The sequence below is a fragment of the Zootoca vivipara genome, chromosome 5 (assembly GCF_965207765.1).
Source record: "Zootoca vivipara chromosome 5, rZooViv2.hap1.1, whole genome shotgun sequence".
NCBI classification, from domain to species: domain Eukaryota; kingdom Metazoa; phylum Chordata; class Lepidosauria; order Squamata; family Lacertidae; genus Zootoca; species Zootoca vivipara.
This window is the reverse complement of record NC_142588.1, coordinates 92,820,444-92,838,804: the sequence shown is the minus strand read 5'-3', so window position 1 is coordinate 92,838,804 and position 18,361 is coordinate 92,820,444. Positions and strand designations below refer to the sequence as shown.

Sequence of the window (18,361 nt, the reverse complement as noted above, 5' to 3'; positions counted from 1 at the left end):
GGTAACAGAAAAAGTAAGAAATGTCAGACAGCTGTATCATTCTTCCCAAGCCCATTTTGGATTCCAGACTGCCAGTTCCTGGAATTATCTTCAAAGTATCTCTCTGACCCCGAGTCACAGCGCTCTGTGTCATGTGGTACTTCTGCAGAAACCCACATGTTGCTCTCCCAATTCCAGATCTCAGCATCTGGAGATGTCAGGACACAAAGCCATCACCTCCTGTGGCTTTGGAGGGCAATTTGCAAACTGAAAGTACTGCATTAATAGCAGCAGTGCCTTCGTGGCAGCGGCTGATGGGAACTGCAGTCCAAAACAGCTGGCAGGCACTGCTTGGAGAAGGTTGTCTTTGTACCTGGAACTGTACGACCAGAGAACTCTTGTGGAGCAAATAATTCCACAGCCTGGGTTCAGTGGTGGAAAACTGTATCCTGCCTTCCCGTCAACCACACTTTAGACCAGGGGTCAGCAAACTTTTTCAGCAAGGGTCCGGTCCACAGTGGTCCCTCAGACCTTGTGAGGGGCCGGACTATATATTGAAAAAAATATATGAATGAATTCCTATGCCCCACAAATAACCCAGAGATGCATTTTAAATAAAAGGACACATTCTACTCATGTAAAAACACCAAGCAGGCCCCACAAATAACCCAGAGATGCATTTTAAATAAAAGAACTCATTCTACTCATGTAAAAACATGCTGATTCCCGGACCATCCACGGGCTGGATTAAGAAGGTGATTGGGCCGCATCTGGCCCCCGGGCCTTAGTTTGGGAACCGCTGTTTTAGACCAGTGGTGGCCAAACTTGGCCCTCCAGCTCTTTTGGACTACAGTTCCCATCATCCCTGACCACTGGTCCTGTTAGCTAGGGATGATGGGAGTTGTAGTCCAACAACAGCCGGCAAGCCAAGTTTGGACGCCACTGCTTTCGACGGTGGCAGGACATGCAGAATGGCCTCACCACCTAACTTTAGTGCAGTGGTTCTCAAAAGGTGTGCCGCACCACACTGGTTTGGCAGGAGAAGATGGCGGGAAGATTCAAGGGTAATCAAAGAAAAAATTGATCATTTCAATGAAGTATAGTATAGTATCCACACCTCTCTTTAAGGGCATTGGCTATTCTTTTGCAATTTTCCAGGACATACTGTTCTGAACAGGTACTTTCAACTTTGACAAATGTGAAAGATCAGAAAAGAGAAAGGCCTCTCTGTGTTGGTGAGGAGATGAGAGTTTGCTTGTCTCAAATTAGACCTGATATATAAATGAGATTTCCCAGCAAAAGCAAGCTCACACCTCTCATTGCAATTGTGTACATTCTTAAAATGCATATAGAAATAGAAATACTTTATTGTCACTATACCACTTGTTCATGTAAGATGCTCGTTTATAATTACCATATACTTTGGGAATGATTCCCGTTCTTATGTAGCTGCATTTTTTTATATATTCTAGATGTCCTGTGATCATATTGTAAAATAGTTGTGTTCTGTTATAAATGAAGCACTGCTAGGGGATGTTTCTTTTTGTTTCCCAATATATTTCTTTATCAATAAAAACTGGGTGTAGCACAAGCAAATTTTTATTCTGAAAGTGTGGCCCAGAGAAGAAAGTTTGAGAACCACCGCCTTAGTGAATGACAAGGGTCAGGTGGCAATGACAGTCTTTTAAGCATCCTGGTCACAAGCCATTTAGGACTTTGTAGATAAATAAGTTCAATTGCAGCAAGAAACATGATTATTTTTTATTGCTGTGTTTTTATGGTCTGTTCACTTTTTATTTAAACGCCTTCTGTCAAGAGTTTGGGTGCAACCTTCGACGCCTCCCTTTCCATGGAGGCGCAGGTTGCATCCACAGCAAAGGTGGCATTTTTCCATCTCCGCCGTATTAAGCAGTTGGTCCCTTACCTCTCTCGCCCTGATCTGGCCACAGTGATCCATGCGACGGTCACCTCCAGGCTTGATTATTGTAACTCGCTCTACGCGGGGCTGCCCTTAAAGCTGACCCAGAAACTCCAGCGGGTGCAGAATGCCGCGGCGAGGCTCCTTACGGGGTCCCGGCCGCGGGATCACATTCATCCAGTGCTTTACCAGCTGCACTGGCTCCCGGTGGAGTACAGGATCAGGTTTAAGGTGCTGGCTTTGACCTTTAAAGCCCTATGCGGCTTGGGACCCTCGTATCTACGGGACCGCCTCTCCTGGTATGCCCCGCAGAGGACCTTAAGGTCCACAAACAACAATACTCTGGAGATCCCGAGCCATAAGGTGGCTAGATTGGCCTCTACTAGAGCCAGGGCCTTTTCAGTATTGGCCCCAACTTGGTGGAACGCTCTTTCACACAAGAGACCAGGGCCCTGCGGAATTTGTCATCTTTCCGCAGGGCCTGCAAGACAGAGCTGTTCCGCCTGGCCTTTGGGTTGGACTTAGTCTGACCCCTGTGTTTTCCTCCCTCATGGCTTGGATTTATGGACTACTTGAAATGAGGCTGCATTTTAAATTTTAATACTGTATTTTAATCTGTATTTTAATTAATTGTTTTTATGTTTTATTGTAATTTTGTTGGTGTGAGCCGCCCTGAGCCCGGTTTTTGACTGGGGAGGGCGGGGTATAAATAAAAATTAATTATTATTAGTTATTATTATTATTATTGTTATTATTATTATTATTATTATTATTATTTGGAACATCTCATGACTAAAATGGATAGTGTTTTGTATTCAAAGGGTTTCATATTCTTAATCTTATTCTTTGTATTCTGATCTTATACATCTTTGCAAGGTAGGTCAGGCTTAATCCCTCCATATTGCACCCTGGGCATAGAGACTCAGAGAGGTTGGCTTGCCTAAGGTTAATTGAGTTAATGGTGGAAGTGAATGGTGGAACCATTGAGTTAATGGTGGAAGTGAAATATGACCTGGGGACTTCCTGGCTGCATATTGCACTTTTACCCATAATACTACATGGTGAGTTAAGGAAGAACAAGTGAAGGTGCAGGGCAGCTTGGAAAGACATTGCTGAAGATGTGGTTCTTGAGAGGAGGTGGGACAGAAGAGGGAGAGGATGAGCATTAGACAGTGTCTCAGATGGTGGGAAATGGGCTTATACATTGCTTTTCATTTGCAGATTCATCCATACGTGAATGGGGCACTTTACAGCATCCTCGCTATTCCATCCATACGAGAGGAAGCTCGAGCAATGGTGAGAGAGCCTGGGCTGCTGTTTATTTGCTCTAAACAAAGCAAGGGGCTAAGTCAGCAGCAGTGAATGATAGAAAGCTTGTTGTTGTTGTTGTTTAGTCGTTTAGTCGTGTCCGACTCTTCGTGACCCCATGGACCATAGCACGCCAGGCACTCCTGTCTTCCACTGCCTCCCGTAGTTTGGTCAAACTCATGTTCGTAGCTTCGAGAACACTGTCCAACCATCTTGTCCTCTGTCGTCCCCTTCTCCTAGTGCCCTCAATCTTTCCCAACATCAGGGTCTTTTCCAAGGATTCTTCTCTTCTCATGAGGTGGCCAAAGTATTGGAGCCTCAGCTTCACGATCTGTCCTTCCAGGGAGTACTCAGGGCTGATTTCCTTAAGAATGGATAGGTTTGATCTTCTAGCAGTCCATGGGACTCTCAAGAAAGCTAGGATTTCCTAATAATTGCCTCACTTTCAGTTGCAATACTTAGCTTTTAAGTTGTATTTTTCCTTCCTTGAAAAGGTCTCATGCCTCAATGGGATACATGGTTTCTTAAGGAGATCTCAGCCCCCTCCTTCGTGGGTATGCTGACAGAATGATATTATGCCCCCAGTAGCATGGTTGCTGTTTCCCCATGATGTGATCCCATGCTACTTTTTAAGGGAAATTCAATTTACCTCCATGGTAATTTCCAGAGCAACTACTTGGTTTGTATTTAATCCACACATTCTGTATTAAGGTCTCGCTTAATGGGTACCCATTCCCAGTGAGTTAGCTATGCTCACTCCGAATCTGTCCTTTCAGAAGGACAGGAGCACTTGCTCCAAACCCCAGAACTCTCCACCTTGTCCCTTTAACATTCAGAATATCTCTGATGGATAAGATCGAAGGTCCCACCCTCCAGGTATATGGGCCTTCCCAGGAATGGTAGTTCTTTCAGCAAATGCATAGCGAAATGGCAATGCAAGCACACCTGAGTTGGCATTCTGTTTCTCTCTCACCTTTTTCTGAACACAAGCCATGACCTCAAAGGCTGAGGCCCATCAGCAGTGTTGATCTTCCACGTTCTGGTGCTCTGTCCACTTAGGAGCCGAGTGTGTTGCCAGCAGCTGCAGTGCTGCTGAGGACAATGGAGAAAGACCAGTGGGCTTGGGCCAAGGCCCCAAGTAACATTTACAAGGTCATAGAATGGTGTAGGCTGAATCAGTTCCATCCCTTGCAAGAAGTTATCTGTGTTAAATTAGGGCTTTAATGGAACTGCAGGGCATTGTGAAAGAGGCAGTACGCTATCCTTGTAAGTTGGTCTTGTTGAATGGGAAGAGGTGATGAATTGCCTTCTGCAGAAATGTTTTGGTGGGAGATAACAATACACCACAACTAAACAGCCCAACAAAAGCGGGTATCTGTTATAATTTGCGCTAGCTCTCACTCTCTGTCTGTGCCATTATGCGAAATCCGTTTTAAGTGTAAGCCTGATGGATGTTTGTGTTCTTGCCTGTGATTCTTATCTTATCTCCCTTAGCCTATTCTAAAAAGCTATCTGTGAACACACTGCAGCAGGGTTTTTAAATTGGTGGATCAAATGGCTTTGTTTTTAAATTGCTACTCACCATCAACTCATCCTGTATCACTTGAGAAGGAAAGATGGAAGAATCTTCCCTCCCCAGGAGAAGCTTTGATGTTCTTAACTTAGAAGGGAATCTTATTACTGGCTCAGCAACTTTTAATAGGCAAAAAATGCAGGCAGACATTTGTATTTTTCCTCCCTAATGGACAAATGGGATACAATACCCAATTCTATACAGGGCAGTGCCAAAGAATGCTCCAACTACCGCACAATTGCACTCATTTCACACGCTAGCAAGGTTATGCTTAAAATTCTACAAGACAGTCTTAAGCAATATGTGGACCGAGAACTCCCAGAAGTGCAAGCTGGATTTCGAAGGGGCAGAGGAACCAGAGACCACATTGCAAACATGTGCTGGATTATGGAGAAAGCTAGAGAGTTCCAGAAAAACATCTACTTCTGTTTCATTGACTACGCAAAAGCATTTGACTGTGTCGACCACAGCAAACTATGGCAAATTCTTAAAGAAATGGGAGTGCCTGATCATCTCATCTGTCTCATCAGAAATCTCTGTGTGGGACAAGAAGCTACAGTTAGAACTGGATATGGAACAACTGACTGGTTCAAAATTGGGAAAGGAGCACAACAAGGCTGTGTATTGTCTCCCTGCTTATAAACTTATATGCAGAGTTCATCATGCGAAAGGCTGGACTGGATGAATCCCAAATCAGAATTAAGATTCCCGGAAGAAATATCAACAACCTCAGATATGCAGATGACACAACCTTGATGGCAGAAAGTGAGGAGGAATTAAAGAACCTTTTAATGAGGGTGAAAGAGGAGAGCGCAAAATATGGTCTGAAGCTCAACATCAAAAAAACTAAGATCATGGCACTGGTCCCATCACCTCCTGGCAAATAGAAGGAGAAGAAATGGAGGCAGTGAGAGATTTTACTTTCTTGGGTTCCATGATCACTGCAGATAGTGACAGCAGTCACGAAATTAAAAGCCGCCTGCTTCTTGGGAGAAAAGCAATGACAAACCTAGACAGCATCTTAAAAAGCAGAGACATCACCTTGCCGACAAAGGTCCGTATAGTTAAAGCTATGGTTTTCCCAGTAGTGATGTATGGAAGTGAGAGCTGGACCATAAAGAAGGCTGATTGCTGAAGAATTGATGCTTTTGAATTATGGTGCTGGAGGAGACTCTTGAGAGTCCCATGGACTGCAAGAAGATCAAACCTATCCATTCTGAAGGAAATCAGACCTGAGTGCTCACTGGAAGGACAGATCGTGAAGCTGAGGCTCCAATACTTTGGCCACCTCATGAGAAGAATCCTTGGGAAAGACCCTGATGTTGGGAAAGATGGAGGGCACTAGGAGAAGGGGACGACAGAGGATGAGATGGTTGGACAGTGTTCTCGAAGCTACGAACATGAGTTTGACCAAACTGCGGGAGGCAGTGGAAGACAGGAGTGCCTGGCGTGCTATGGTCCATGGGGTCACGAAGAGTCGGACATGACTAAAAGACTAAACAACAACAACTTGTATTAGGAGCAGCTAAAGGCTAGCTTGCTATTTGGTGATTTTAATAAGTTCCTGTATGCAGTGCTATTTTTCTAGAAAAAGAGGTGCCATAACTCACCATGAACACCTCCCTTGTTCTCTTAGAATGGCAGCGGCACCCACCTGAGAGGTGCCAGAACTGAGTTCTGGTGAGTTCTGGCTGGAAAAATGCCCTACCCATAGTGCTATTTGGATACTGTTCTGGTTTGGCCTCTGCGAGATATGGAAGACTTTGAGAAGCTGTGAACCACCATGAAATCTACAGGTGAAGGGCAGTATACAAATTTAATGAATAAAATAAAAATCAAATCAAACAACCCTCCCTGCCAGGCAGCATTCCTGTATAGACCACATTTGTTTGAGAGTTTTCAGTATTACAAATTATGCAGTCGAGTTCCCCACATTTGGAGAAATCGCAGGGGTCAGCACACCCAGTCTTAAATCATTCTGTGTTTGACTTAGGTGTCAGAAATATGTCTGCTGTGGATGTTGTGGAAGGCTTTTTCCCTCCCATGGCCAGGCACTGCCCTGGTGGTTGGAGAGAACAGAATGTCTGCAGTTGGGCACACCTCTCCCACAGCAACGTTCTTTCCTGAAGCTAAACAAACCATGTGCGCTGCCAGTGAAATGACCCTTTGCTGAGGTCACCCATATGATCCACTGACACAGCTCTGTTTTCCAACCCATCCAGGAAATGGAAGACATTCTGCGCTGCTACATCGAGGAAGGAAATGCTGATATGATCCAGCAGATTGAGTTTATTATCAAGCAGCTTAAATCAGGTCAGAGGGACACACAGTCACATCTGGGCTGAAAATCTTTATTAAAAAGCTTTTTTTGCTCTCAGGCAAAGGATCAGAAGAAGTGCATCCATGCTGGGGGGTTTCAGACCAAGAGCATCAATCTTTATAAAAATGTTTATATACCACTATTCATTTTTTAAAATCATAAGTCTATATAATTTTATGCAAAATCATGCAATAAAAACATTAAAATGTTAAGATCAGAAATCAGCTGGCTATTATGGAAATATTATGGAACTTCCCCAGGGAAGTTCGCCAAGCGCCTTCACTAAACACCTTTAGGTGCCAGGCAAAAAGCTTCCCATATGTATAACCAGGCCTTTGCCTGACCCGATCTACATCCTATACCCTTTTTGAAATGCTGGCTCTTTTTAGGGTTTTTAAAAATTGGGTTGTTGTTTGTATTTTGATTTTATGTATGTGGTCCTTTATGTGAACTGCCCTGAGACCTTCGGGTATAGAAATAAAATAACATAACATAAAATACGTGCTTTTAATTGCCTGCAGAAACCTAATAGAAATAGTCTTAAAACAAATGGGTTGTTGGCAACATGTTTCTTAAACTTACCCGATCTTCCCTGGAATAGAATATTTTTCAGCAGATATTTTAAAGCTGAAACAGAAGGTGCATCTTCTAGGATCAATTAATACAACCCTTGCAATGATAACCACATACACATAGAGGTAAACCCCACTGATCTCATTTGGAAAGACCTGGCAGCAATTTCCTAAACCTGTTCACTTGCTGGTAAACTCCACTGAGTTCATTGGGCGCTTACTTCCAAGTAATTGTGCTTATGATTGCAGCCTTACAGCATCGCAGTAATTGTGTTTACTCATGAATAAGGCCCACTTATTTCAGCCGGACTTACTTCTTGGTAAGCGAACTAGGGATTGCAGCTTTTAGCATGGCAATTTCATCTCTGTAGCCTTTCAGCCCACCATGAGGCAGTCATGCGATTGTTCTGTGTGGTCAGCTGCAGAGCACAATTCATTTAACACATCAGTGGGAATTTTGCAGCGATGTGCTTGAATACTATAGTTTGGCCGTGAGCAAAATAGCCTCTAGCTGTGAGCTGAACTGTATTGTGAGTCAGCTAGTCCTTTCTCCGCTTCCAAATACATTTAGATTACAAATTACGGAGGGGTTAGGTGTCTTAGAGTACTTCCAGGCAGGATCTTACTGCAATAAACAGGTTGTTGAGTTAATACAAATGTGTGGTTTTTTTTATAAAAAAAATAACTGATCTTCCCTGGAAGGTTTACATGTATGTGGAGCATCCTTCCCACAATAAACACTCATCTAGAAACACACATTAAAGATTAGGAAGAACTTTCTGACGGCATGAGCTGTTTGACAGTGGAATGGACTTTCTTGGAAGGCAGCGGACTCTCTCCTTCATTGGAGGTTTTTAAGCAGAGGTTGGAGGGTCATCTGGTTGGCCACTCTGAGAACAGGATGCGGGACTGGATGGGCCACTGGCCTGATCCAACAGGCTCTTCTTACGTTCTTATAAGGAGGCAGCAGAGGGTCAGTCTTTCTCTTACCTGAAAAGCTTTGGACAATGTGCAGCAGCTTGGCAGCATTCCTCCTTGCAAATAAATGCCAGTGTCCCAAAGAGAGTGATGCTTATCATGATTTAAAGTTTTACGTGGCCATTCTTGGATGTTGTTGTTGTTGTTTTAAACCCTCCCCCCTGGAGGTTTGCCAGGAGGAATGTCACCAAGCTGCTACTCACCGCAGTTCCGCTGTTGCCCCAAGCACTGTTCTGCAAGAGAAAGATTGCGTCTGTCTGCTACCTCACCTCTACTGCCGTGAGCAACCCCAACACAAAATGTTACAGTTTTGCCCCCACCCCCACCCCAATTGCAGAGAACTTCCAAGGCCATTTTAAGGCCACCCCTCTAAAAAGTGATGAAAAATGGTTTGGCCAAATGTCTTAACACACCGCTACTTTCATTATGGCTTGTGCAGGGAAACATGCCCAAAGAGAGTAAAAATATCAGTCAGTGTTGAAATTGAGGGTAGTGGTGGAGGGGGGACTCGCTAAATGAAACTTCTGCTGAAGCAAACTGCTTTGCTCATTTTCTCTTTATGTTTCATCTTGTTTCCTACTAGAAGATCCATTGGATGATAGCGCTGAGTCTGATGATGAGGAGAAGGAAGATAATGATGAGGTAAGTTTTATAAGCTGGATGCCTGAAAGTCTTAGGAGCTCCCTGTGCCTCACGCAAGGCTGGAATACTTTACCGTCATAACATCTCTGCGCCCCATAACATTTCTGGGTTTGTATTGCCAGGTCCCTCCTCCCAAAAGGGCAGGTTCTTGCCTTGACCTCTTCCTCTGCCTGTGGGACACTGCATGACATTAGGCAGGGGAATTTACTGCCCCTCTGTTTACCTCTTGGCTTGAAGCTGCCAAGAGGGAGAGGGGTTTTACAAGCTGGAGGTGGGGGGTACAGGCAGGTCCACTTGCTCTGTCCACTGTTCCTGTCACACTGTTCCTCTTCATCCCCTCCCCAAGTCTTCTTCCTGAATATAGTCACATGGCTCATTCCATCCAGTTAGGAATCATATATTGAGTGAGATGGCATAGTTTATCAGTTCTGGTGAGGTCACAGCATGAATTGAAATCACAAAGCATTTTATTAGCCTTGGGCGGGTCACTGAAGGCAATTTGGTGAGGGCCAGTGAGGGGCAATTCAAATGAATAAGTGAGCATGTTTGCAAGGAGTGTTGAAAAATCATCAGAAAGGGGAGGTGTTTTTTGACGCTGCCAAAGCATGCACAAAAAAGGGAAGTGGTTTTAGCTCGGTCCTAATCCTTGGGCTTGTTATGTGGACGTGCTGACATGTCTTAATTACCAGACCAACCAGCAGAGCACGTTTTAAGGAAGATGCTCTGATAATAAGCCTCCATCCGCCCTGCTTGCATTCCTCCACTGCAGCAATATCTGGTGCATCTGTGCCAGCACGATTGCAACTGGTGAGAAATTCCTGGAAAAAATACCGGGATATAAATAGTGTGAAATTTCTGGGCTTGAAAGGATCATTTGCCAAAGCCAGGCCTCTGCCTCATGTTCAGCAAGGCAAAAAGGACAAGCTCTGCAGGCTATTTAAAGGGAAGATGACACTGTAGTTTGGGAATACCTGGAAATACCTGGAAGACTTGGGGCAGAGTCCACCGAGAAGGTCTCCTGTTTAGGGCCCACTGCGACTGACGGGAGGATTGTAAAATATTCCTAAGAGCACAATCCCATTTCACCTTCCAAGTTACAGGGCACCTTTCATTCACCAGAGCGGAAAGGCAAGCAATTCTAAGCTTTACAGTTTACTTTTTTGTGTAACAGAAGTCACACACCCTCACCCCAGTTGCTGTGGTTCTATCTCTTTGGCTGTGTAGCAATGGTTGTTTTTCACAGGACTGAAGATAGTATGAATCTTTGACTGATGCATGTCAATTTTTTCTTGACCTTTCTGATCTCCAGTCAAGCAGGTTTTTGAAGCATTGTGAAGATCTGCAGAACGTGTTTGATTAGCAAACATAGTGAGACAGTGGGGGGGGAGGGGGGCACGGGGACCCCAAACCTGAATGTGTGAAGTATGACTTGCAGACTGCTACAATGACCCAGGATTCTGATTCTCTTTGCTTGCGTTCAGCTAGGCTGTGAGTTTCCGTTCCCTGGTACAACTTTTAACAGTGCTGGACAGGTTGCCTTCTTTGTAGAACTAAGACCATTTCCTGGTTGGGGTGGGTGGGAAATGCTTGCCCACAGCTGACCAGCTCTACTGCACGTGGGCTGATTCAGGTCCACAGCTCATGTCTAGCTCATACATAGACCACTGAATCTCTTGCACCTTAATCTCCTCTTGCCTACAAAATAGGCCCATGGTGCAACTTGGCTCCTGACAGAGAGATAGTACCATAACTTCATAGCTGAGAAGTGGTTTGAATCCAGATAGAACACACTGCTTCGGTCCCCACTCTGTGAAGAGATGCATGTGTTTGACCTTTGCCCTGTGGGTAATCTGCTTTTGTTGATCAAGACTAGAGAGTTATTCCCTTTTTTGGAGGGGCAGAGAAGAAGTGGGAATGCTTGGCTGGATAGACTGGCTGGATAGACTTCTGATTGAACCAGCAAGGCTGCCGCTGTCTTCTGTAGTTGAATTATCCATCGGACTATAGCATGCTTGTACTCTTCTGCCACCACACCCTGATAGCCAGGACCCTCCCAAAGACCCTCCCACCATGGAGCCACCTCCAGCACTTCCTCCTATCAATGATGTCACTGGTGACAGGCTGGATGCCAAGTGGGCACTGGAACCATCTCCGCCTCCTAGGTCACAGAGCACCCAATTGCTTGCCCAGTCTCAGGACCCGTGTTATTGGCTTCACCAAAGGTTTGTGCCCACCCCATGCTTCAAAAGGAAGAGGCAGGGTGGTGTGTGGCTTGTTGGATCAGCTTCTTAGCTTGCCTCCAACCATGCAATTCACCTAATGTGCCTTTTAAGCCTTGCCTCTGCACGAAAATGATTTAAGCATTAACGATTTTGGCAGAAACTGAAATCCAAGTTCTCACTGTCCAGTTGAGAGCCAGGCCTTTTCTGTTCTCCCCCCCCCCAACCCCCAAATTTTATTTATTTCATACAAGAATTTACAAAAATTGCCATAAACAAACCAAAAATACAGCAAATAATAAATTATCAATACATAATGAAAGTCAATTTACATCCCTGTCCCCCCCCCCCCCGTTCTTATGCATGTAACTCTATTCCTCCGCTTGGACAGGTGTAATCCTTGGATTGCAAAATGGGTTTGCAGGCCATGACCTCCTGAATGTCACCAGGGATACTTACGAGCTGCTTGCAGGATATTGTTCATTGTTTTTAAGCAAATAGTTGTTTGTTGACACACGGCAAGCGGTTGGACCCCTTCTCCTTTCAGAATGCAGGAAGGAACAATTTGCTGCTGTGAGGTGGTGAAATTGTGTAAGGGACAGACCTGTGTCTACCAAGGTCTTAGCCTGCAAGAGGAAGAGTTTAATGATGCGAAGCTTCCTGAAACCACAAGCCTACTCCCTTTGTCAGTGGAGCGTTGATCAATAAAGGTGTGAGTTTATGTCAGCACATTTTTTCCCGTAACCCAGGAAACAAAATGCCATCCTCCCAAACTGTGCCAAGGAGGAGGCTTTCTATTCCCGTGATTATTTTTTATTGGCATAACATTTCCTACCCCTTTCTTCTAGTGCCTGTGCACTACTTACAGGCGCCTTGGAACAGTTTAAAATCACAATATCCTATAAAAAGATTTATTATTAAAATGCAGTAAAATGCAACAGAGTGGCATGGATCAGCTGGGGGAGTCCTCATCAGAGGAAGACCAGGAGAACCTACACCGAAGCCCTAGGTCAGGCTTCACCTTTGGGGTGAGGAGCCAGGATCCTGCAACAAGCCCATCTGCACCCCAAGTGAGTTTAGCCTCTGATACTGAGGCTGGATGAGTCCCGAGCCTGTGGGAAAGGCGGTGCCTTAAATGCCAGATGGTTTGTTTCCGATTCTGCTTTGGAGAGCAAGCACTACCTATTGCATGCTATTTTGGAATTCATGAAAAACTATGGTTCGTGCTGAGCAGGAGATGGAGAAAGAAACCAGGAGAGAGGGAGGGAGGGTGAGCTTTTGTTATGGTTGCCTCCTCCCTCCCTCTGTCTGTCTGTGTCATCTTCACCCTCCCCGCAGCAATTGAACTTTAAATTGTAAGCATCTTGGGGCAGAAACCTGCCAGGTTTTTGCTTATGTAACTCTCTAAAGTGCCACCACACAAACAGTAATTGTTACTAATTTTAAAAATCAGTGGAATTCAGCATTACGCCACGATGAGCATTCTGTCTACACAAGTGTTTCGGCTTTTCAGACAGAATTACCTCCTTTCCTCTGCTGAGCCAATTTTGGGGCTCAGCGGTGGGAAGAGCCCCTTTGCTCAAGTGGGAGTCCTTGTGCAGGGCTTCCACTCCTGGGCCACGTTAATCCTGCCCATTGTTTTAATCTCTGCAGCAGTTGGTGAGTTCTATTCCTCCCATCCCCTGCACAGAGGGAGACTCACAAGGATGCTGTGTAGTATTTGGTGTAAATCAGGGAATGAAAACCATGGGCTTTGCATGTCTGCTCAATGCCTTCATTGTACAAATAGCCCACAAACTCTGGGGGCAATTTATTTGGCTAATTTCATTTAACTGTTTAGAAAGAACATTTTGTCAGAGCTGCAGCGGAATTGAGTTAGCTTCAGTGGGGATTTGTTTGGCCGTTTTCCCTTGTATGGATCTCCTGTTCTCGTTCCTACAAAGCTCACCTTCGCAAAGAGCCCCTATTTTCAAAGCCTATGCAGAGTTTGGCCTCTGCAACCTGAAGGGCAGATTTCAGCCCCCCTCCTTGCATCAACGATGGTTTACTCCCAATGAACAGTGATGCCAGTGTTCTGGCCTTTGTCACTCAGGAGATGACACTACATTTTTACTGCCTTCTGCTTCCTTTCAGCCCGGATTTGGGCAATTCATGCAAAAGGCACAGTAAAATCCAAGCGTGCCGTACTCAAAAGTCTGCGGCTGCCTTGATTTACAGAGGTGGTTTCCAAAGGGGTCGCTTTGCCCCCTTGGGGGCGGTGGGATTACCTAGAGGCGTGCTAAGAGGCAAGGGAGCAGCAGGAGACCTCTGAAGGTGTCAGTGACTATCAGACATTGAAAAACTTGTATCACCAGATCAAGTTCACCCGTTTTGTTGAATAAATTAAACTAAATAGTTCTAATTGGATTTTGAACAAATGTGCAATTGTTACTGAATTTTATTAAGTCATAAGCTTTCTTAGTGGGTCATGCAAACCGCTATTCTGAATAATGTTTTTTATAGGGGGCACTGGAGATGTGTTTATGGAACCAAAGGGGTGGTGGACCAAAAGCGTTGGGGAACCACTGATTTGCAGGGTGTTCCCCTTGCCAGCCAGCTTGCGTTGAGCTGACATAACCCCTGTGTGCTTGTTGTCTGGGCGGCGTGGTTGCCCCTACTTCGGTGGCTGCTTCCATGCTGCTTCTGGTAACTTCAGAGAACCAGTGCGTGGCACAGGGCTAGGAGCACCCCAGACCATGCAATTGCTCCTTCAGAGTGAGCTCAGCCCTGCCCAGAACAGGTAACTTCTCCAGGCAGAGGGCCTTCTCGGTAGTGGCACCCGCCCTGTGGAATGCCCTCCCACTAGAGGTCAAAGAGAACAACAATTACCAGACCTTTAGAAGGCATCTCAAGGCAGCCCTGTTTAGGGAAGCTTTTAATGTTTGATGGATTTATGTATTTTAATGTTTGATGGATTTCTGTATTTTAGAATTTCTGTTTTGTTGGAAGCCGCCCAGAGTGGCTGGGGGAACCCGGCCAGATGGGCGGGGTATAAATAATAAATTATTATTATTATTATTATTATTATAACGCCCCGGACAAGAGAACCACCTCTCCACAGAGCCTCCACCTTCTTTGAATCCAGTTTCACTTTCTTGATACTGATCAGACATCAGTCCAAAACCTGCACAGCATCTCCCAACTCAGACAATACAGAGAAATAGAGCTGGGTCCATCAGTGAGCTGATGGCTCTTAGCCCCGAGTCTCCTAATGGCTGTCTTCAGTGACTTAGGGTGGTGGATAGCACTGGGGACAGAATGAAACCCTACGGAACACCACAACTTAACTGTTGTGGACTGAAGAAAGGCCACCCGCTTCTGTGCTCTGGAGATGACCCTCTAGGTAGGAGCAGAACTACGGTGACACTCTAGCTGACTCTCAGCTGACAGAGCTGTAATTTTGTGTCTGCCTTAATTGCTGAGCAGCTTTTGCCTAATGAAGACACTGCACGGCATTGGGAGCCACGCGCTGCATCTCATTGGCTTTGCCTGTCACATGGTTTATTCCCGTGACCTGAGAACTCTTGGGGGGTCCCTGACTCTGCTTTCATGTCATGGCAGGAAGACCACAACAGCATGGAGGCCGACCTGGATAAAGACGAAGTGTTGCAGCCTCAACAGGGGGAGTTGTCGGGCGAGAAGCTCCTGACCACAGAATACTTGGGAGTAAGTAGCAGATTTGGAGACAAGTGCTGGGTGTTATTAAACTCACCAAAAAATTGTATTTTGAGTTACGTATCAAAAAGCGAAAAATGACAAACTGAACATCCCTCCCTCCCTTTTACCCAACCTGAAGACATAGTTCAGATTTTAGTAGCAATAGCCTAATAAGCCTCCTTTTTTCCCTTTAAAATAAGGCACTGATTTGCCTAATAAGCCTTAGAACGTTGCCTCCATGTGTTGGGGAAGGCTGGGGTGGCGGGACAAGACTTGACCCTCTTCCTCCTCCCCACTGCACCTGGCCTTTGGACAGCCCCTAGCATGGACTCAGGATGTGTCCTCCTCCTTAGGTCTTTGTTTAGTGCTTCCCAAGCAGCTGATTTCTCCTCCTCATTTCAGATCATGACCAACACCCCGAAAGCAAAGAAGAAGCCAATCCCCAGCATCCCACAAAGCATTGACGAGCCCCTCCAGAGACCCGTGACACCGGGCCATCACAGGGCTGCCTACCCAACGTAAGTCTGGGCAAACAAGCCAAAAGCTGGGAGGTTCAAAGAAAATGCAATTCAGATTGATGGAAAGATTCTGACGAAATAAAACAGCATTAGACAGGACGTTGCCCTTGCTGTGTTTTTTAAAAAAGAGTTTTCACTTAGAGCAACATATGCCCTAAAACATAGTAAATCCAGGCAACGTTATGCAGACACAGGTTGCAGATTTCTTGCCATGGTATCTGGATTGTCTCTAGGTGCAGATTTTTTGAAACAGAGTGGAAAAGGCATAGCCCTGCCTTTGGTGTCGACCTCCAGCTCTGCTGTGCATGTTCCTATAAAGACCTTGGGCTAGCCAGGCCCTCCTACGCCCTCCCTGGAGCTCAGGGAAAGGAGCAGGGGAAATCACAAGGCCTCTCCCCTCCTGTCCTGTGTTCCGTGGCAGATGTTGGCGTCTCTCTCCTGCCGTCGTAACCTAGCAGCATCTGAAGAGTCACAGGGTTTGCATCCATGCTGTGTCAATGTTTGTACAAACCTGTATGGAGAAAGAGGCAGGACCTCCATCCAAAAGAAACACTTGGAGACAATGTGTAAAGGTCAGGAGGAAGCAGGAACTGTGCAGAGGGCAAAAGTGCAGAGAGGCTGCTGTTCTGCGAATGCTCCAGTCCTCAGAAAGGTGTTGTAAGGCTGGCAAGATGATGCAGATAAGCTTTGGACGCTCAAAAATGTGATATGGTATCATCATCGTCATCTACAGAAGCACAGAATTGTAGAGCTGGAACAGACCCAAAGGGTCAGCTGGTTCAACCCCCTGCAATGCAGGAATTGCAACTAAATCTTACCAATATGAACATAGTTGTTCAAAGAAGCCAGTTTTGTTTCTCAGGCTCAACAGTCCTTTTTGCATTATTACCCAAATTTGGGAGCCAGCCAGAACCGTTGGGAAGAGCGGCTTGGTTTGCAGGAATGGCTATCATCTGCTTAGTTTTTTTAAGTGCCCTTGCTGGTTTTCTTGTGACATTCCCAGCCACGGTTAGTGTTTCACCTCAGCGTGCATGGCAGGAAGCTTTTAAGCTGCATAAACGCGAAGAAGAGGCATTTGCAAAATAGCAGGCTTTTCATTGCTCTTCCTAGCAGGTGGGGCTTTCTTTGTTTTCTAGGTGTTTTCAGGTATGAAAAAATGAGAAGTCCTCCTTATGAAAATAGGGTGGATTATGCTTCTAAAAATATAGTGAGATCTAAAGCTTTCCACCTGCTGTCACTCCCTCCCTTTACTTTTTGAACAGCACACAACTACTGCAGAGAGGTAATAGCTTTCAAGAACTCTCTGCCACTTATCTTTTCTGCCTACTCCCCCCCCCCCGTCACCATTTGCAAGATCTAACAGAATTTAGCAGAAGAAACAGCCAGTGTGGAAATAGTGAAGTGGTTAGATTTAAACAATGCACTGGATAAGTGCCATGAAATTACCCCTCTTTGCTCCTTTTTCTCTCCCCTCTCAATTTTCACTCACAAGGCTGTGAAAACTCGGGGTGGGGGGGAGAGAGAGATTAGATGCAAAGCGCTCTCAGACCCAGGCTGTTGGGAAACGAATTGATGATGAAAGCATTTCCCCAGCACAGTACCATAATGTAGCCTTTCCCAACCTGGTGCCCTCCATATATTGCAGAAGTACCACTCCAGTCATCCCTAACTGTTGAGCTGGCTGCTGGGAGTCTAAAACAACTGGAAGGCTCCAGATTACTAAAGGTTGCTATAGTAGTAGTAATGATGATGATGATGATGATGACGATGATGTAATATTCTATGCCAGAGACAGGCTCCCTTGGAGCACACCATGTCACACGCAAACTGGGAAATGGTAAATAATAGCCTAATGTGCCCATGCTTAAGTCATTGGCCTCCAGCACCCATCAGCCTCAGCATGGCAGGGATGATGGGAGGTGTAGTCCAGAAACATCTGAAGGGCATCAGCCCCCCCCCCAAATCCCTGCTCTAAGGAACAGGAGTGTTGGTGTACTTCTGTTCCTACAAGCCATCTGCAGTGTGAAACAATGCTTCCTAGAAGTACCTAGGTCAGCTGCTATTGGAAGCCAGTTGCCTGAATAATGTCAGCCTTTGCTCTGATCAGGCAGGTCTCTTCCTTGAAGGCATTCCAGTGCACTGGTATCGGCCAAGATAGCCAAATGGAACCTCCATGTTTTAGCATGGTTGCCGAGGGAGCAGTGCCAGCCCTCTGGTTGGACAAAATGAGACACTGACCTCAGGTGGCTGATGAGCAAAGACACTCTGCTTCCTGGGCCCTGTGGCTCCTTCCTTCTCTGGATTCCTTTGGGCCAGTTATACCCGATGGCAGATGTTGCCAGTTGTGACACTTGGCTGCCTGATGCTGCTTCTTCAGATTGGATAGGTGGGCTGCCTCTCCTCATATGAACTGTCCCGGACCCTTGGTCATCCTCTGAGGCCCTTCTTGATGTGCCACCTCCACGTGCGGCCTGGAGAGTGGCAACACAAGAGCGAGCCTTGTCTGCAGTAGCTCCTCATTTGTGGAATTCGATTCCAAGGAAGGCTCGCCTGGCACCTTCATTATACACCTTTAGGCGCCAGGGGAAAATGGTCCTCTTCAACCGGGCCTTTGGCTAATTAAACAATCTGTGGCCTT

The 18,361-nt window shown here is 45.7% G+C and overlaps 1 protein-coding gene across 4 annotated transcripts in view; it reads left to right on the top strand.

Moving 5' to 3' along the window:
- Window positions 1–18,361, top strand: part of ARMC9 (armadillo repeat containing 9) — a 90,722-nt gene that overhangs the window by 53,286 nt on the left and 19,075 nt on the right. For all 4 annotated transcript variants that reach the window (XM_035133035.3, XM_060274281.2, XM_060274282.2 and 1 more), the window contains 5 exons: window positions 3,119–3,193; window positions 7,001–7,091; window positions 9,232–9,290; window positions 15,110–15,214; window positions 15,608–15,723. In XM_035133035.3, coding sequence (XP_034988926.1) covers window positions 3,119–3,193; window positions 7,001–7,091; window positions 9,232–9,290; window positions 15,110–15,214; window positions 15,608–15,723 — 446 coding nt within the window. The remainder of the gene's footprint in view (window positions 1–3,118; window positions 3,194–7,000; window positions 7,092–9,231; window positions 9,291–15,109; window positions 15,215–15,607; window positions 15,724–18,361) is intronic.